Source organism: Talpa occidentalis, unplaced genomic scaffold (genome assembly GCF_014898055.3).
Source record: "Talpa occidentalis isolate TD23 unplaced genomic scaffold, MPIMG_talOcc4v2.1 talOcc4.1303, whole genome shotgun sequence".
NCBI classification, from domain to species: domain Eukaryota; kingdom Metazoa; phylum Chordata; class Mammalia; order Eulipotyphla; family Talpidae; genus Talpa; species Talpa occidentalis.
The window spans coordinates 1-20,946 of NW_023601327.1; the positions used below are offsets into that span (position 1 = coordinate 1).

Sequence of the window (20,946 nt, forward strand, 5' to 3'; positions counted from 1 at the left end):
CTGGTGGACGCTTGATGTTCTTGTAATGTCCTCTTCCAGGAAGTAGTTCCGGAGAGGAGGAACATTAGACAGAGCCTGGAAGTCAAACAGTGGATTAATAAAGCTCCTTTGCAGGACCTCTGGGAACCAAGCTCTTCCAACTGAGGTTCTTTCAGAACTGTGGGCTGTGTTGGCGTGTAAGAGTCAGAAATAACACTCTTAGTGAACCCCACCCAGGTCACAGTACAGAAACATCCTTCATATTGGGTTTCACACACAGACCAGTTCTGCAGACACTTTGCTGATGTGGACATGGCAAAGGAGTTTGTAAAAAGGCATGCAAATCCCTATCCACTGAGCAATTATATTTACATTTCCTTTGTTGGCTCTATTTAGGATTATGACTAGATTTGGATTCAAAAAGAATTAAAGGCTAGAAACCTAATATTCTTTCTTCATTGTCTATTTGACTGGGGACAATCAGTCTATCTGACTGGGACAGATAGTTTCTACAGACCCCAGTTCCCCCATCTATCAACAGCATATTAAAATAATATGAAAATCATCTTAATAAAAGTTGTGTTTTCCTCAAGTGTGGTATGGAGCTATAGCAAAAAAAAAAAACACTTCTGTAATAAAAATGAATGTACTGTTAAGATGGAAAATGGACAAAAAGTTTACAACAAAAATAAATAAATAAATAAATAATATTTTACCTCGATCAGCAAAAAGACAAAAACTAGTCGTGTAAGTTCAGGATAGAATACGTGTTCCTCATTCTGGACTATAAAATTGGGAGGGGAACTACAGAACAGATCATAGATAAATGCCCAATCACCCCAGAAGTCCTTCCTAACCAATTCCCGAATCCTTACCAGCTTTGTGCTTCGAGCACAACTTTCTTTTGCAAGGCTATCCATTAAAAAGGAGGATAAAAGTGTTTATGAAATACAATGAACCCAGGCATCTCTGGGGAAGGCAACTCGGAACCATTGCACTGATTAGGAAAGCCCCTACAAGCTTATTTCAGCTAAAGAAACAATTGCTTCTTAGAAAATAACTGCCTTAAAAAAAGTTATTCTCAAAAGGAAAAAAATATGGACAGTTTATCCTACTTTTTAGTTATCCAGGCTGTAGAGAGAGGCTGCTCTCTGGCTTCACCAACATCACAACAGTAGGTGTCCTTAGAGAAGTAATCCAGTTTCCAGATGGAACATTCAATCCTTTTTAGTGGAAGCATCATCACAGAGGGTTTGCTCATTTGCTTGTTTTTATAAACAAACTTCGTATAAAACTAAAACTAATAAGACTAAGATTAACTGCCTGACCAGATTCAAATGTTATCTGTCCCATCTGTAACAATCTTAATAAAGTCATAAGATGGGCCTCCCCTGGTGGTGCAGGCGGTTGAGCGTGCTGTGGATCTGTCCGTAGCCTCTGCAGCACCTGTTTGATCCCAGCCAGGCGGCAAGGGTCCCACATGGTGCGGCAGACCTCTCCTGTCCCACCCAACTGCTCCCTCAGCAGTGTATTTAAGTCAATCTGCCTGTTCTGTTCCCCACTCTGTCTCAGGTGAATCCTTTCACCCTCCCGTGGATTTGGCCTGTACCCAGTTCTTGTATAAATAAATGAATCTTTAAAAAAAAAAAAACAGTTATAAGATGCTGCACAAGGAACAGTCGGCCACATCTCTGTCAACCTAAGAATTAAGAATTTGACCCTTCCAGGGACTAGGTCGGACACCAAAACTAACAGATATACTTTTACAACTGTTTTCCCCAATTCCTTATTTAAAAATACATTAAAGACCAAATTAGAAGGAGGAATTATCTCTAACATATACAACAAAAAGGTTAATACTTATTTCTTAAAGCTCAGTAAAATTAACCACCAATAGAAAAATGACAAAACCCAACCATACATGAAGAAATATAGTCAACTTTAGAAGTGAATTTTAAAAAGTTAAAACAGAATACCTATCAAAGGAAAATTTTTTTTCAGTGATAATGCAAGATGAGGAACACTTGTATAACCGGTGAGTTTGTAAGTTGCTATAAACACTCTACAGCCTAGAACCTAGGCTCCAGATGCATTAATATAAGAATAATTTGTAATTCGTCGGCAGAATGGATTAATACATAATCATTAAGATGCTGCTTAAGAATATTTATTGAGGGCCTCCCCGGTGGCGCAGTGGTTGAGCGCTGGGTTGCAAAGTTGCCCGCAGCCTCTGCAGCGCTGGGGCGCTGGTCAATCCCCGGCTGCTCCCCGGCCACTGGGGGAGGGTCCCACATGGCGTGCAGACCTCTCCTGCCGCCCACTGCTCCCCTCAGCAGTGTACTTCGGTCCTTCTGCCTGCTCTGCTCCCTGATCTGGCTCTGGTGAATTCTCTCACCCTCCCGTGCTTCTGACTGTACCCAGTGCTTATATAAATAAATAAATAAATCTTTAAAAAAAAAATTTATTGATTTCATTGTATAACTTTAAGTAAAAATATATACACATATATACTATTACTTTGTAGACAAAAATACAATTATATACTTTAAAAGTCATGCTATACATATGTATATATAGATATCATGCATGTAATGTATATATCTGTGTATTTTATGCATAATAAAAGGTGTCAGAGTCACAGAAAATACAAGGTTGTATGTAGGATACTCAGCCAACACTGGTAAGAGGGGTAAAAAAAAAGAGAAGTTAAATTTGATCTATCAATTTGGGAATAGCAAAATAACTCATTATATTGTCACAAGGCAGAAGGTGTTTGTGTGTATGTGTTTAGAAAAAGGTCTGGAGGTCTATATGATGTTAACTACCTCAGGACAAAGTACTAGGAAAAAAGGGAAGTTTTTACTCTTTACTTTCAACATCTCATCCCCCTAGTATTTATGCTTATTATTTTCTAAAATCAATTTTTTTATGAAGCAGAATAACTGTGTAATTTTCTTGCTTATGCTTATCAACATTTTCCAATTTTCTATAATGTGCACATATTACTCAAGTAATTTTTTTAAAAAAGAAAACAGTGCAAGTTACAAATAGGATGACTTTGGCTTTCCACCTTTCCTAACTCAGGATTCAAGCACAGGAGCAGAATCTAGACAATGGAATGCCAGCAGATATATCTGCACCACTAAAAATAAAGCATCATCTAGATATGTGTCTCTTATTTGGTAATGTCAGATCATAAGCAGATTCTATGTGACATCCCCTGGAACTCAAGAAGTTATTAGTGCAGTGGCTGGAAAAGGCTTCATCATTTGGCAGCAGCCCCTTGAACAAATACAGGAATGTTCAGCTTGGTGGGGAACGAACATTGAAGTAGAATCCTTGGTCAGATGGGGTATCTGGGAATCACTTCACTGCATTTTACCAAAAGGTAATGATTTCTTAGCTGACCTTCACAGTGTTCCCAGGTTACCACCCCTGCCCCACTGTTCCCATCTTATCCTACCTGAAGGACAGCATTGGCGTAGTCATTGGCCTTTATGTTATTCAGGCCCACAATACCAGGCAGGTAAGTGGTGCCATTATGCCCTGGACAATTTGGCTTGCTTGTCCAAGTTTGCAATCTGCTGCTTTGTGAAAGTGGGCTTCAACACATACTGCAAAGCAAAGGAAAATTCTAAGTTGCTTTAGGCATACCCAGAATTCATAAGATAAATCTGGAATAGTAATTTCTGCCAAAACATAAAACACTTTGATCATGAACACTTCACTACGCACCCAAAAGAACTCCCAACAATAAAGAGCAGGGTAACATAGGATAGGTCCTTTCCATATGGCTAATCCAGAAGGAAATCTGTTTAAAACAAAATCACTGAATCCTGAGTCTTTTCTCAAACTTCAGGTTGGGCCAAGTCCATGATAAACCATCAAAGCTGCAAGAGAGACTCCGAAGGCAGCAGGAATCTGAGTCTTGGTACACAGACTGAGAAATGGTACACAGGGCCAGCACCTGGCCCAGGGCAGGTACAGAAGTGCCTCCTTACCTTTCTGCAAGACTGCAATCACATAAGATTAGAAGGCAGATCATTTCTAGAGCTGAGGGTTATCAAATCACAGGCTAGACAAAGGCTGCCACTAAAAAGCTTTAAAGCCCTGAATTTCAATTTCTCCCTCTTTAATACTGTCCATAACCACTTTAACTTCAATATAGTAGGCCTATACAACTTACAAAAGTAGCATAAACAGCGCTTCAAATATTCTGAACACCAAGCCTTCCTTAAAAATAAAAAGATTGGGACCTCCCCGGTGGCGCAGCGGTTGAGCGCTGGAGTGTGAAGCTGCCCGCAGCCTCTGCAGTGCCGGTTTGATCCCTGGCCGCCAGGCGAGGGTCCCACATGGTGCGCAGACCTCCCCTGCCGCCCGCTGCACCCCTCAGCAGTGTACTTCGGTCCTGCTGCCTGTTCTGCTCCCCGCTCTGGCTCTGGTGAATTCTCTCACCCTCCCGCGCCTCTGACTGTACCCAGTGCTTGTATAAATAAATTAATAAATCTTTAAAAAAAATTAAAAATGAAAAAATAAAAAGATTGGGGGCCTCCCTGGTGGTGCAAGGGTTAAGCACATAACTGTGAAGCTATCCGCAGCCTCTGCAGCACAAGTTCGATCCCTGGCCGGCCAGGGAGCTAACCACGTGGCAAAGCAGACCTCTCCTGTCTTGCCCCCTGCTGCTCCCCTCAGCAGTGTATTTCATAGATCTGCCTGTTCTGCTCCCCATTATGTCTCTGGTGAATATTCTCACCCCTTGCACCACTGGCCAACACCCCAGTTCTTATATGCATAAATAAAAAAATAAATAATAAATAAGCAGAAATGACAGCTAGCTTACAGACCACAGACCACAATTATGGAACCTGACCTCCTTACTCAGTTTCCTGGTTCCTCCTCTCCACACCAACAGACTAAGATTCTTCCCTGACTCATTGGTAGAGATATTAGGGAGACCGAAAGAACTCTGAAGAAAACCAGTGTCAAATCAGTCATCTTGGACACACACCGTGATATCCTCCAGCGAGGAATCAATGATCTCATAGTTGTCAGGAAGGCAGTAAAACTTGAGGGTGTGGAGGTTGAGGAAGACATGGTGGCTGAACTGGACGCTGTGAATGTAGGCATGAGACTTCAAACCCCGGCCTGTAGGGAAGGATAAAAAGCTGTAAGAGAAGACAGATTCCAGAAAGGCACAAATCAGGTTTGATTTTCCTTTCACTATTTTGTACTGGAATGTTAACATTGGCAAAAGCAAAGTACGATGCCATCCATGATACGAATCTCCCACAAGAACTTTCATCAAAAAAGTTAGCAAGAAAGAATAGTGCATCGGTTACTTTATTTTCTAGATGGCATAAGACGTAGGTCAGGAAACTTATTTCATAAACCTGAATGTGAACCTTAACCATATGGAGTATGTGTATTTAAACACATACACATATACATATATGAGTTAAGTTTTATATATAACAGAAATTAGGAATATCTACATATATAATAGTACATATACACATACAAATCCTGTGACAGTCTAGCATCACTCAATCCTGATTTTCCAACTGCCCACATTTACACCAATCTTGAGCCTACATATCTTTGTTCATGTTGCCACTTCTTTCTGGAATGTCTCTCCCTTAACCCACTAAAATTCTGTTTCACCAGAGAGCCTCCCATAAACTCAATGCAAACACTACAACTAACACTGATCTTTGAGTATTTTACCCCCTATTATTCTTATTTATATTCAATACCAGAGTCTAGCAGTAACCTTTATAATCTTAGTTTGCTGATTATTTTGTGTTAACTTTGTAAGTTCCCTATAAAATCAAGGAACGTAGCTTATATTTTTCTGAAACCTCCACTATACTAAGAATTTGCTGGTTTAAATGAAGTCAAATAATAAATTTCCAGAAAAGAACAGAATTAAAGTCTTCATAGCAAAAGAATTTTCAGAAAAAGACAAAGAAAACATTAAGAGGACAGATAAGTATAGAAACAACAGGCATTCAAAAATTCAAGAGTCAAGAGATCTCCTAAAAAACCTTTCAGACAACTAATTCTTTCTCCCTTTCTTATGTATTCAGGTCCTGGCCAATTAGAGAACTGCCTACTGTTTTTTAAGAGCATTCCCATTTCCTGGAAACAATGATAGGAATTATTAGACATGCCTCCTGACAGGACTTTATTTTCTTTAAAAAAAAAAACTCAGGGGCCTCCCCGGTGGCGCAGCGGGTTGAGCACCACACTGTAAACTGTCCACAGCCTCTGCAGCGTGGGTTCGATTCCCAGCCAGCCAGAAGAAACCCACATGGTGTGGCAGACCTCTCCTGCCTCGCCTGCCGCTCCCCTCAGCAGTGCCTTCGGTCCGTCTGCCTGTTCTGCTCCCCGCTCTGTCTCTGATGAATTCTCTCACCCTCCCGCAGCTCTGACCTGTACCCCAGTTCTTATATAAATAAATCAATCTTTAAAAAAAAAAAATCTCAGGAGGTGGCCTGTGGTTAGTGCTGACAACTTAGAAAATTTGTAATGTTTAATATTTACTTACCCTGAAAGTACTTGCCACACACCAAACAGGCATATGCATTTATATGGGAGAGGGAGATGGAACACAGTTTCTCAAAGTCAAAGTCCAGCACACTCCTAAGAGAAGCAAAGCAAAAGAAAAAACAATAAGGACAATTTCTAGAACACCAGAGTAAAGCAGCATTGGCTTCATGTTCTTCATGCCATCCTTCACTGAATGTTTCAACAACCATATAAACCATAGGGAACAGTGACTAATCCTCACCTAGACATTTAATATAGCACTATCCCCTGTGCTCCTCCCTCCCTCTCTCTCCCTCCTCCTCCTCCCCTGCAGTATGTCTCTGGTTTATAATTGTCTGTTTTTGCTTTGTTGTGTTTTGTACTGTTGTTATTATTTTTTTTTACACTGATGTCTTATTTGGTTCCCCTATATTCCTGTTATAAGTGAAATCATCTGATTTCTTTTTTCCTTCTGGCTTATTTCACTGGGCATAATTCCTTCTAGCTCCATCCACGTTGCTGTGAATGGCATGAGTTTATCTTTTTTTGATTGCTGAATAATATTCCATTGTGTATATATACATCTTCTTGATCCAGTCATCTATTTTTGGGGTGAGAGGGAGGGAGGAGCACAGGGGACTGTGGTGATGGTCAACGGGTGCCTTGGGGAAGGAAATTCTATGGCGACTCAATCTGAGGGGTGGAGGGAAGCAAATATTGTCTAAAAAATTTTAAAAAATGATAAATGTTAAAATTTAAAAAAAAGACAGGTATAAAGCTTACTCGCTTTACTGGTCAATTCATATAAACAAGGTTTATAAAAAAAAAATAGCACTATCAATTCTCTAAGCCTCAAAGCATTTCAAGGTGTTTGTGTCAGACATGCAAAGCCAATGACCATGTTTCTTTTTAATATTTACAACCAATGAAGAATATCCCATAACAATCACTTTCTCTGAAGGGAAAGTTACCAGTAGGACTAACATATTAGGGCCCCAACAATATTCCAAATTTGAAAAGAAGACACATAAAAAGAGTGAATAAACCCTCTTATTAAAGAAAATTTTATTTTTGCCCATAGGAATAAATGGGAAGCCTAAAGAAGTTTACAGTAATAACTACAAACAGATGTACCTGTTCGAGTATATCATACTGACATATAAGTACTGGCAGAGGTAAGGATCAAAAAAACTACCCCACTGAATCCACAGGTGGTAAAGGAATTACTTCCCAAACATTAACTCTAATTAATAGGTAACAGTCTCAAAAAGCAGCATTTGTTTTTAGTATATGTAAAAATTACTAGCATAAGTAAATATTACTAGCACAGAAGAATCCAGAAACTTACACAGGCATATATATATATATATATATATATATATATATACACAAAATATTATTGTGTAGTACAAATGAAATTTCTTTTTACTTCAGTGTATAAACTAAACTCTCTAGACACACTTCTCTTTCACTCCTCACATAAAAAATGTGAGATTTAAAGAATATTAATTCAAATATGGGAGAAATACATATATACTAACAACTTAAAATACTTAAAAATATATTTATATTTGATGTGGTATGGTACCCTATATGTTTAAATTCAGTATCTGTAAGAATAAACAGCCATATCTCAAACCAAATATTCTGGCACTTCTATTTTTGTGCCACTTCCTGACCTAGTTCCCCTCCCCCACACCCCACACCACCATCCCTGCTTATATTCCCTTGACCTTTCTCCTCCCCTCTCCCTCCTGAACTCAGAAACCTCAGTTCAGTTATCTGCTAAGTGTACAATTATGTTATTTTCTCAGTTCATAGCTCTGTTTCTTTATATGATTCATATGTGCAGTAGCCAAAATTTGTCTTTCTTTTCCAGTTTGCTTTGCTTTGCATAATCCCTTGAGTTCCTTCCATTTTGCTATAAATGGTAACTTTTCATCTTTCCTTACAGCTGAATAGTATTCCACTATGTATATATACCACATCTTTGTCCAGTTCTCTATCCATGGGCACTCAGGTTGCTTCCACTTCCTAGCTATTATAAATAATGCATCAATAAACTTGTGGAGCATATTGTTTTTTGAACTAATGACTTTGTGTTCTTAGGCTAGATACCCAAAAGTGGGATTGCTGGATTATATAATACAACCACTTTTAGTTTAAGTGCAGATTACTTTTCAAAATAGCTGCACCAATTTATATTCCCACCAACATTTATTAGGATTTCTTTCTCTACATCCTCTCCAACAAATCTGGGAAGTTTTGATGTGGCTCTGATTTGCATTTCCCATCAGGAAGTGATGATGAGTACTTTTTTCACATTACTTCTTAGTCTTCTGGATTTCCTCTTTGGAAAATCATCCTCAGATCTGCTGCCATTTTAAACTGGGTTACTTGGGTTTTTTTTTAATTAAGTTGGATGAGTTCTTTGTAACCCTTGGATATAAACCCTTTATGTGACTATCTTCTCTCATTCAATATAGGATGTCTCTTTAATGTGCTAATATTTTTTCACTCTCTAAAAGAGCTTTTTGAGGTAGTCCCAATTGTTTGTTTTTGCTTTTATTTCCCTCACGGTAGGGGTCAAATCTCCAAAGATATCTCTATCATTCACTGACGTCATAAGACAGATTGCAAATGTTTTCTTCTATGTATTTTATTGTTGTGGGTCTTGTATCCAAATCTTAAATCCATTTTAAATTTATTGTCGTATATAGTATTTACACACTGGACTGGCTAATGCAGGGATCACTGCCCATACATGGCTAGTGGCACTTAATTTAAAATAATTAACTTAAATAAGGGACCAGGAAAATGAATAACTATAAGAAAGTGAAAATCAAAATCAACAAAAAACTATGAACCAGAGACATTTTTAGGGGGGTGGGGGCAGGAGGGGAGGGATTGGGGTCAGAATGGGGGGGGCTGCAATTGTATGGGGAATATAAAAATAAAATTTATTATTAAAAAAAAATAAAATTAAATAATTAAAATTAAATAAAATGTAAAATTCAGCCCTTCAAACAATATTTCAAGTGCCCAATAGCCACAAGTGGTTATGCCACAATGAACAGCCCATATAAAGAACTGCAAAGCTACCCTAGAGGACAGGTGAAAATCATCCTAAGATGCTATGTGGGATCAAAGAAAAGAATACTAGCACAAGGTAAATCTTTCTAAAATAAATTTTTTACTCTTTTCTCTCGGCTGAATCCCAAGCACCCAGAGTAATACCTAGCACACAGTGAGTGTCCAATAAATATTTAATTTGCTATCGTTATTTTTTTTTTTTTTTTTTTTTTTTTTTTTAGAGGCATGTTTTATTTATTTATTTGTTTGTTTGTTTTTTTATACATGCACTGGCACAGTCAGAAGTGCGGGAGGGTGAGAGAATTCACCAGAGCCAGAGCAGGAGCAGAGCAGGCAGAAGGACGAAGTACACTGCTGAGGGGAGCAGCGGGCGGCAGGAGAGGTCTGCGCGCCACGTGGGACCTCCTCCGGTGGCCGGGGAGCAGCCGGGGATCGAACCGGCGCCGCAGAGGCTGCGGGCAGCTTCGCAACCAGTGCTCACCGCTGCGCCACCGGGGAGGCCCTGCTATCGTTATTTTTAAGGACACTATGTATCCCATTATTTCATCATACAAGTTCAAAACCAGCTAAAGGCTATGCTTATGCCCTCCCTAGAACATGTTCTCTGAACTCTAAAGAGCAAAGTTTAATAAAACAGCAAGCATAATTTTCTTGGCATAAAGTTTTTAAAAGGATAAAAAATGTTCAACACACAGTCCAAAAACTTTCTACATAGATTCTATTGTTCTTCCATTGCCTTTGGCATCTCTGTCCTACTGACCTGTTAATGGTATCCAGGTACGGGCAGTGGCGGCTCCTCCGGTCCTCGGAATCCACGCGGCCATTCTTTGCTAAAATGAAAACCATCACAAGCTTTGAAAATGACAAATCTGTGCTCAGGGTCAACTACCAGTATAAACAAACACAGAAGTAGGAAAAACTAATCAGGGTGAGCTCATATACAGGTAGCCTAGGCAACACCCAAAAAAGCCCACTAATGGAACAAGCTGCAAATTGTGAGAATATACTTAAATACACTTAACCAACAATTTTGTTTGCAGATTACAGAAATCCAGTGAAGCAATTTTCAAAAAGGCAAACAAGCCAATAGAAAATGAGGACTGACCCACAAACATGAGAAAAGATGCTCAATCCCATCAATCAAGGATATGCAAATTTATTTGCACAATGACATACTTAACACTTTTTTTTCATATATGGAACAATGAGAACGCTCAAGTACTGCTTACGGGTGTGTGAGCTATTATAACCTCTTAGAAAACAGTACTGCAAGATCAAACATGAAAATATGCTGACCCCTTAAACTCACCAATCTCTCGACTGACATATGCTAGATAAAGTTCTAAACACAGTAACGAGTGATGTCCATCACAAATAAAATGGAGAAATGTTTCAGTATATCTGCAGTGGACCCTTCATAGGCATGGACACCTACCTGGATGAACTTCAAAAATATGAGAAGCAAAATACTAAAAGCAAGACTACATACAACAGGGCCTCCTGGTGTCGCAAGGGTTTAGCACAGCACTGTGAAGCTATCCACAGCCTCTGCAGCATGAGTTCGATCACCAGCCATGCAGGTAGCAGACCTCTCCCGTCTCACCCACTGCTCCCCTCAGCAGTATATTTCAGTCAGTCTGCCTGTTCTTCTCTCCACTCTGTCTCTGGTGAGTCCTCTCCCCCGCTGCACCTCTGGCTTTCACCCCAGCTCTTGTATGCATAAATAAAATAAATCTTAAAAAACAAAAAAAGGGCCTCCCCAGTGGTGCAGTGGGTTGAGTGCAGTACTGTGAAGCTGTTCGCAGCCTCTGCAACATGTGTTCGATCCTCAGGCGGCCAGGGAGCTACCCACATGGTGCAGCAGACCTCTCCTCTCTCGCCCGCTCAGTCCGTCTGCCTGTTTTGCTCCCCTCTCTGCCTCATCCTCCCACGCCTCTGGCTTGTATAAATAAAATAAATCTTTAAAAAAGAAAAAAAGAAAAAGACTACATACAACATGGTTTCATTTATGTAAATACAAAACACCGTACTACTTAGGAGGACATATATGAGATAAAATTTGAAATGATTAGAATTCAAGAGAGTGATTACATAAGCAAGGAAGTAAGGCAGAACTAGAAAGGGGTCTATGGGAGCTTCTAAGATACTGGTTATGTACCAATTCTTGAACTAACTAGGAGACAATACTCCATGGATCTTTCATGTTTCTCAATATATTGTGACCAAAGTCACTGTCTGTCTCTAGATTACCTTATCAAGGATGTTTATATAGTGAACAGCTTTGGAATACAGAAACAGTGTTTCTTACAAAACAAAGGAGAGACAAGCCCACAGCCCATTATAAAAGATTCAGTTTCTCTAACCTCAAAGTTCCTCTCCTATAAGGCTGTCCACTATGTTTATGGAATTTCCTCAACCAGCTTTGTTGGGACTAACACCAATGCTATATTCTGGTTACTGTGATTGCTGTGATAAACTGCCTCAGACCAAATAGTCCCAAGACTGAAACACTGCTGAGGGGAACAGCGGGCGAGACAGGAGAGGTCTCCCTCTCCAGGCCAAGGATCCAACTCATGTTGCTGTTGCTAGTGATAGCTTGATAGTGCTATCATGACTACTATCAGAAGCATGATAGTCAGAGACAGACTACCATGACCATTATTATTCCTGTCTTCCATCAGCCTCCATGAAACTGTGTTAGGCTAACACCGTAGCTTGCAAATAAGGTAAAATCTCAGACCCTGCACAGTTTAAGAATGTATGTCCACACCTGTCTTTAAACTATACTCATGTATATAAACATTCAGTTCATCTTAGTACTTGTAATCTATACCATGACAAAAACATAAAAGGAAAAAGTTACAGCAACTGGGATCCTAATGAATCCCAAAGAAAAAAATCTCCTTAACACAACTACACAAAATATCTAAGGAACAATTTCTCTTCCAAAGGGAAACTTGAGGCTGACAGAGTATTTAAGTAAAGGAAATCAGCAAATATCCTGAAATTATTATTAGTCAGAGAATAATTATTGAGCATTTTCTATAAGTAAGGTACTATTCTGTGCCCAGTGTCATACAAAAATTTATCAAAGATAAACCTAACAAGAAATTAAGAGTTAATGTAAGAGTTAATAAAATCAGGGCCTCCCTGGCAGTCGAGGGGTTAAGACTCAGCACTATCACCCCTACAGCCTGAGTTTCATCCCAGGCCAAGGAGCTAACCCACATTGCACAGCAGACCTCTCCTGTCTTGCCCACTGCTCTCCTTGGTATATTTCTGTAAATCCGCCTGTACTGCACCCCACTGTCTCTGGTGAATCCTCCTGTACCTCTGACCTACACCCCAATTCCTATATGCAAAAATAATTTTTTTTAAAATGCTATCTTCTGGGCCCCCCCGTTGGTGCAAGGGGTTAAGTCTCGGCACTACAAAGCTATCACCAGCCACAGCGACATGGGTTCAATCCCTGGCCAGGGAGCCTACACCCCAGTTCTTGTATGCATAAATAAAAAATAAATCTTTAAAAAAATGCTATCTTTCTAAAAAAAAAAAAAAAGTTAATAAATATACAGATAATTGGGACCAAATGCAAAATTACAAAAGTGTGGAGACGATAACCCCTATCTCGACAAACTCTACCCTTAGCAATTTAGCCTAGTGATTTGGTCACCTAATACTTCAATATCTCCAACTAACTCACCAGAAATCAAGTATACAGGGACATGTTCAAGTCAGGAGTTCCAAGTTCAATACAGAAAAATATGTAGTTGGGGTGAACAGGAAAAATTTTTATAAGTAGTGGAAACCTATTTAATGATTGGTAAACTATCAACAAGTTGGTATCAACAAGATCACACACTACAGAAAGGAAATCTCCATAAATCATTAGAGCAGAAAGCATCCAGTGATAAGCAGCAATGGGTGTAGTCATGGGGGAAGCAGGGAGCCCAGCCTCCCTGGTCGTTGTTAGATCTATTGAATATTGAAGTTCGTGAGTTCAGGATAACTTCCACTAATTTACGGTGCGAGACAGACGAAACCTGCTTTCCCAAAGCGCAATGACTCAGTCTCAGACAGACTAGACCGACTGCTAAACCCAGAATAACGGGTGTACGGTGCAGGAACCCAGCGTTCAGCCTCTCAACTTTGAAAGTTCTGATCCCCAAAATTAGGGAGGAACTCACGACCCAGAGGTTTTGTGATAACTGCTGGGAGTAACCCCTCTAAATAGCACAGTGCCTGGCCCGCTTCAGGCATTCGATAAAAACAAGCTGCTGCTGTTACTATTGTTGCTTAAAACACAAATTATAACTATTGTTACTATTACAACTAGGACTATGCTCATTAAAATGCAGTCGAGTCGGAAAGCGGACTTGGACGGTGGAGTGAGTTTCTTCACGGGGGTGGGACTGCTGGAAAGAAAGAAGACGAGAGTGGAGCCAGCGCCCGGCCCGTCCTGGCCCCGCGCACCTCGCACCTCCCGCTCAGGCTCAGAGTCCTCGTCTGCCTCGCGCTCCCGCTTCACCCGCACCGAGGGGAGGACAAGCGGCGGGGCATCGCGCGCGCTGGCCGGTTCGACCTCCCGCTTCACGCGCACCGGGCTGCTCCGGGAACTCGGCGCCTCTGCCTCCCGTTCCCGATCTCGCTCCCGCTTGACGCGACCCGAGCTGCCCCGCGACTCGGACTCGCGCTTCCCGCGGGCAGAACCACGAGACTCCCGCTTGGACCGGCCAGACATCGCCACTACCGGCCGAGCAGCCCTGCGCAGGCGCCGGCCACGCTCAAGCGCGCGGCCCGCAGCCAATCAGGATCGGGGCTGTAACGGCGGCTAAGGCTCTCTACCGGTCGCCGACGGGGACAAACTACGTGGAGGAAACTTTTGCGAGCTACTGCCGCCTTCTTGGTTTCTTTGCTATAGCCTGTGCACAGAGAACGATTTGCGAGTTTACTGCCTCCTTACCCACAATTTCCGGTTTTAAACAGGCAGGATCCTTTTGCTGACTAGTGAGTTTCTGCATAAAAGAAGCTATCGGGGGTACTTTTTACCCTCGAAACCAAATTTGGAGATCGTCTGCCCATTCTCCCTACCTTGGAAACTGAAGCCACTGCACAGAACTAGGCGAAACCCCCATTCATCCCCTTCATGCAGCAACTTGGAGGTTCAATCCCACTTTTAGAGGGTGTTCTTGGTAATACAGGAAAATGCAAACGTTGGGCAAGGGAGAACTTTTCAGGAAGCTGCTAAAGCACAAGACTTGGACCTGTGCTTTCCAAGACCCTTCTACAACCCTGACTCCATTGCGTTGGCTTTATAGTTCTAAAGTATTGTATAATTAACAAACAATAAACTGCTGTTTTAAAATGTGCAATTTACTAAATTCGTATGAATTGATGGATACACCCGGAAAACATCACCACGATCAGATAATAAACGTATCCACCAGCCCCAAAAGTGTCATCCTACCTGCATCATTGATAGACTTTCTATCACTTCAGATTAGTTCGCATTTTCTAGTTTTATATAAAGGGAAATACATAGCATGTCCCTTTTTTCTTTCAATCGAAGTATCTGAGTATTGTCCTAGTCGCCTTCGAGTATATCAAGTTCATTCTTTTTCATTGCTCATTGATATTCCATTGTAAGGTGAACCAGTTTGTCCCTATTCTAATCGCTGATAACTAGATAACTATTTTTGCTTTTTTAACAAGAGGACCCGAAAATGGCACTGATACCAGAATTGTCAGGCCTAGTCTCCCAGCCAGGAACGATCCCAGGCTGCAGGGCAGCGCTGAGTCCCTGCCACTAGACCCCCACGGGTTGGTGTCTCACGAAGCCGCAGCAGGAACTTCACAGACGCTCAGGCAAGCAAGCAAGAAGAGGCAGGTTTGTTTAGAGAAAGAAAAAGTTTACTGAGGAGAAAAAGAACAGAAATAAAGTGGGACTCCCAGGCCAGGGAACCAGGCCTGGGAGGGGCAAGGAAGCCAAAGTGGAGTCATGTCTCAGGGAATATATACCTTCTTTCCCTCATTATTCTAAAGCTCCACCAGTCTCTCTGCAATTGGTTAGTTCTCGGCCGTCTCATTTAATTTGCTACTGAGTGGGGGATCTTCACATTCCTTATCTAACAGCTTTCTCTTTCCCCATTTGTTACATCTTTATCTTTATGGCCCAGTCCTCTGGATGGACATCCCCGCATTGAAGTTAAACAGCTGCCCTTCTAAGTTGTCCATAAATTAAACCACTCTCCATTTCTCCAATCTCTGCCTCCCTTTACCACCTGAAGGAAACCAGGACCAGCGTTAACAATGTTGTCCTTGGTCCTGAGATGTTTGTTTTTTCTAGTGGAATGGGTTACTTTCCCTTGGTTGTCCTTATCTCTGAAGCCTCCCTAAATTCTTCAGAGGTCCCCTCCTGCACCCTCCCTAAAACTGCCTAATTTCTAGCTTGCCCGGTGTTTCAGCACGAGTCCAGGCCTGTCAAAGGCTGGGCCCTCCCACAAAGACAGTTAAGACATCCAGCCGGTGGGCAGCTGGACAGGCAGGGACATTCGCAGAGCTGCGGCTCTGTTGGGTTCGACTGGGGGGGCCCGTCGCCCCCAGCGGAGCGAACAGCCAGGACTCTCCGTTGTGCCCACCGGCCTCGCCACAGCTTATTCTGAGGTAGGCGCTTTCGGTGTCCTCACTTACAAATGAGACAACTGAGGACCGCGACTTCGAGTATTCGCTTTGTGCTTTTCTGGAAGGTTTGATGTATTAGCGGTAAGCGTAAGTCAGGAGCCCCGCCCCAGGACCCAGCGCGTCGCGACGCTCCGCCCGGCCCGCCCTTACGTGCATGACGTCAGGACGCGGGGCCGGAAGTCGAGCTAGCGCCAGCACAGACCTCTCGGGCCGGGAGGGTGGCCGTTGGGACCACTGAGGCGGCGGCGGGTCTCCTTACAGGTTTCCAATGGCAGCGACACGGGATTCCGGGCCGGGGCTCTGCTGTAAGCCCGGCGGGCGGCTGGACATGAGCCACGGCTTCGTGCACCATATCCGACGGAACCAGCTCGCCCGGTACCGCCCCGCCCCGCGCCGCCGCCGCCACCCTGGGTCTAGTCTAGCCCGGAGGTCCCTGACTCCCGCTCGGCTCCCCGCAGGGACGACTACGACAAGAAGGTGAAGCAAGCGGCTAAGGAGAAAGTGAGGAGGCGGCACACACCCGCGCCGACGCGGCCCCGCAAGCCCGACCTGCAGGTGTACCTACCGCGACACCGAGGTGAGGCCTCCCGCCCCGCCAGCCTCCTCAGGCCTGCGCGCTCTTCCGGCCCTCGGCCTTCTGCCTCAGCGTAATCCCTCTGTATGGAGAGAACCTCATTATAAGTCCCAAGACTCAATTCATCTCATCCTTTCGTGGAACCTCCATCTCAGCGTTCCCCAGCTTCCGCTCAGTGATTCTCCCGCACGAAAGGGAGGGCTCATGCCCTCTAGTTAAGCATCGCTGTTACAGGACATACCTGAGGGCCAGCACGAGTTGTTTGTTGGTGTGCTCAACCATACTATATTTTCCATATTCTCACCATCAGACAGAGAGAAAGTCTGGTACAGCAATAGGCACCCAGGACATAGTTGTGGAATGAAGCCCTAACCCATTAGATGACCTTTTTCCTCCAGCTTTTCTGCAACCTGGAGATCACAGTAGTTAATACAGGATGCTAAATAGGTTGGACGTTAAAGTGCTTTTAGTTTTTATGCATATTAATTCGTTTATTTTTCATAAAACCCCATAAGGTAGGAACTCTTACCTTTTCTGTTGCACAGTCAAGAAACAGGTTCAGAGACATTAAGTAAATTGCCCAAGATCATAGACCTAGTAAGTTGCAGAACCTGAATTTGAGCACAGGCAGAGCTCTGTACTTCTCTCCACAACCTTCCAACACTGGAAAAATGTGCATTGTGTACTTACTATGTGCTGGTACTGTGCTAGCCTTGGAACAGGGACACAGGGGTAATTAGCACACTTAACACATAAACACACACACAGGATCAATAAGATTGGGGCTTTCTTCACAGTATGTTTTCCTGTGTTATCTCTGGGCAGAAGTTCCAGCAGCCTTCTCTTCCCTCTCACTCTGGTTCATCTTTCCAGATGGCTCTACCCACCCAAGCAACCCAGACTGTGAGGAGTCCGGTGAAAGCAGCTGTAGTGGCGGCTCCGAGCCAGAGCCTTCTGGCCATCAGCTCTTCTGCTTAGAATATGAGACAGACAGCGGAGAGGTCACATCAGTTATCGTGTATCAGGTATGCCTCATAGAAATAGCTGCAGCCTGAAGGTCCTGGGCCATGGTAGAAATTTCTGCCACACCCTGAGCCACCGTTTTCCTCAGGGCCAGTGGGAAGTGTCTGTTCCACATGGGAGCATAGACTACTGGGTAACATTTTTGAGCATAACTCATACCTGTCACAGTGATTCTCAGTGGGCAACAGGAAGGGCATGTGGCCCCCAGTTGAAAATCACTGTTACAGGGGACACCTGGGAAATGACAGGCACTGGCAAGAAGCTGTGAGTCAAATAGATTTCTGTGAGACTATTGTTTAGGGATATGGCAGGTCACCTTTGCAGAAGAGGCTAGTCCCTGAGCTTCCTGACTCTTCCTCCACATAGGATGATGATCCAGGAAGGGTGAGTGAGGAGGTATCTGCACACACACCTCTGGATCCACCCATGCGAGAAGCCCTCAAGTTGCGCATCCGAGAGGAGATTGCAAAACGCCAGCGCAGACACTGACCAGACTGAAGGCATTCTCTCCAGGCTGAATTCACTGCCCAGAGAGCTCAACCTCTAGTTTGGGGGTGCCAGGGCCAATTTGGATTGATCTTGAGACCCTCCCTGCAAGCTGCCACATCCACAGAAAATAGGTGTTGCAGGGACTATGCCTGGCCACCTCCTGTGTACCTAGTCTTGTATGTTGGCCCATTTGACCAGCCTAATAACCTGGAATTTTTTGAGAATTTTGTTTGGCACTTTGGGGTTCTGGAAGCAGAAACTCCAGAGAAAGCCAACATATACAAAGCCTATGCCAACTTGCTGGTTTTTCACTGACGTCTTATGCCATGGGACACCGGGCATATTTTTTTTTTTACATTTCTACTTCCTTTCTTGCTTCTCACTTCCATCCATGTTTTCCTAGATCTTTTTCACAGCTGTTTCTGTGTACTTTTCTTTCCCTCATTTTTCTGTTTCAGAATCTATCCATTCTATACTACTCTCTTACCTCCTAATATGACTGCACCTCCATCTGCTCAGGACTTTGGCGGTGGGAGCTTCTGGCAGTATACCTTTCTCACAAATTCTCCCAGTAATTCTGGTACCAATAAAGTGGGAATTCTTCATTTTTTTTTTTTTTAAGAGATCTTCATTTTTGAGGCCTACTTCCAAGCTTGTATCTCCCTCCCCTTCTATAGTTTCTGCAAGTTTCTCTCATGCTTTGCACTAAGGAGACCTAGGAAGATCATGAAACTAAACTGTAAGAATTTCTTGCAGCTAAACCTGCCATTGTTAGGGCTCAGAATTCTAGCTTTTGACTTTATCCCTAGATGTGAACAGACCAGCCTCTGCTCAGGCTAATGGGGAATTATCAAAATAAGATTGAAACTAGTGCTCCAAATGTGATTTATCTCAAATGTACATACAAAAGGAAATTCTGTTAGCAATAATTGCCTATTTGGAGCCCTAGTTGCAAAAAAAAAAAAGTTTGAACAACACCCTAAAGGAAGTGATGAAATTAGCCTCTCTCATTTGCTCCTCCCATGCCCCATGCTTTCTCCTTTCCTGCCTCCCAAGAGTATGTAAAACAGATCCTTCAACTAAAGATCTCAAGCAAGATCTTTGCTTTTACCTAAATGAATGTCCTAATGCAGGATTGGGCTAAGTCCATGTGAAAAGTCCACGTGACTTCCTGAAATTCCAAACCACTTCACTTTTCCAGCAAATGGGCCTAACCACAAGGACTTGTATCTATGGGATTTAAGTGATCCTGTGAGCACTGTAACTTCTTGAAACCAAAGTCCCCTGCCCTAGCAGTTTCTCCATCCCAAGGTCTCAAGATCAGTCTGATTGAACCATCTCAGTAGCTTTATTGTGCCCTACACCCCTGAAAAATCTACCATCCTAGAAATGGAGCAAGTAAGCTACTTAAACCACATCATGAAAATGCAGCAAGCCATAACTTGCAGTGCCACAAGAATGCCAGGAGTGAGGTAGATAAGGGCCTGATTGTGAAAGCAGCCAGGGACCAGAGTGCTCCTGACCCACAAGGCTGGCCTGGGGCTAAATGTCTTTAACTTGCCAGTCCTCGGCTTAGTTCTACTTTCAAAGCAGAAAATCTGCCCTCTACGTATTCAGCTGCCCTAGAAGTGCCTTTTGACTCACAATGTTAACTACCCTGCTGAGCCTCCTGGGTCAAGGAGGCGGTGCCATACTCCATTCCCAATCAGAGGACCAGTCATTTTAGTCTTCCAGCTCTTCAACTGATCTTCTAACTTGAACATAGGATTTTACTGGAACTCTTAGTTTTGCTAATCTGGAAATACTTCTTGGGTCTGACTTCTCACAGCTGGCTGGCCTTTTTCCTGTATTTATTACAGAATTTAGAAAGGATCAGGAGAGGAGATCAGGGCACAGCACCTGAAATCTTAGCCTCATTCCTGTTTTGTGAGAGGGAAGACATCTGTACTTATTGTGTCCTTGTATGTGTTTGTTATATAATCCTCACACTCAGGTAAGAGACTGATGGGAACTCCTTGCTTGTAAACTCCTCCTTAGGGCACTTTGCTTAGCAAGTGCGTATAAGGTATCTTTCACCCAAGAAAGCATTCTAATTTTTAGCTAATTTATACAATATGATTATGTAAAGCACTAAGTCTGGTACTTAAATGAAAGGTTGTCCTTTAATGTAGGCCTACTAGTGGTGAGACCAGGTGTGCCTAAAATGCTTCCCTGGTGATTACCTTCAGCCATTTGACAGTCAGTGCTCAGGCTCATTGCTTTTTGCTACCCCTCATCTGGAGTCCAAGATGGTACTATCATTGTATTCACCAGACTTGCCTCCAGACATCTTAAAGTTGCTTTCAAATAATGGTGCTTTGCCTTCAAGGAGCATGTTCCAGAGCATTTCCCACAGGCTCTAGAGATGTCCCAAAGAAGACTTGTCCCATGCTGTTTGGTGCAGTGGCAACAGTGTTGGACTTGCTGGAGCTTTCCAGCAGCTACTTCAGAATCAACACTCACTTAACCAGACATGATCATGACTGTTTGAAAATGTCTGGTACCCTGATAGGCATATCTGATGCCCACCTAAAATAAAG

At 42.8% G+C, this 20,946-nt stretch overlaps 1 protein-coding gene and 1 pseudogene across 2 annotated transcripts; one reads left to right on the forward strand and one right to left on the reverse strand.

Moving 5' to 3' along the window:
* Window positions 1–4: 4 nt before the first annotated feature.
* Window positions 5–14,367, reverse strand: LOC119243930 (U4/U6.U5 tri-snRNP-associated protein 2-like; annotated as a pseudogene).
* A 1,978-nt stretch (window positions 14,368–16,345) lies between these two features.
* On the forward strand, window positions 16,346–20,940 carry LOC119243929 (UPF0561 protein C2orf68 homolog). 2 transcript variants are annotated; one of them, XM_054694639.1, is made up of 5 exons: window positions 16,346–16,362; window positions 16,543–16,656; window positions 16,740–16,858; window positions 17,729–17,880; window positions 20,736–20,940. In XM_054694639.1, exons 2-5 carry the CDS (start codon window positions 16,550–16,552, stop codon window positions 20,871–20,873), a joined length of 516 nt encoding a protein of 171 aa, XP_054550614.1. In that variant the 5' UTR covers window positions 16,346–16,362; window positions 16,543–16,549; the 3' UTR covers window positions 20,874–20,940. The 2 variants fall into 2 exon arrangements, with proteins under 2 accessions (XP_054550614.1, XP_037365645.1); XM_037509748.2 differs by lacking the exon at window positions 16,346–16,362 and having other exon boundaries at window positions 16,462–16,656; window positions 18,245–20,940.
* The last annotated feature ends 6 nt before the right edge of the window (window positions 20,941–20,946 follow it).

Bases quoted from the DNA above. Each gene is read 5' to 3' on its own strand.
- LOC119243929 (XM_054694639.1), top strand. From the start codon at position 16,550: ATGGCAGCGACACGGGATTCCGGGCCGGGGCTCTGCTGTAAGCCCGGC. The intron at 16,859-17,728 runs GTGAGGCCTCCC...TCATCTTTCCAG, and splicing joins GTACCTACCGCGACACCGAG to ATGGCTCTACCCACCCAAGC. The intron at 17,881-20,735 runs GTATGCCTCATA...TTTGCCTTCAAG, and splicing joins CATCAGTTATCGTGTATCAG to GAGCATGTTCCAGAGCATTT.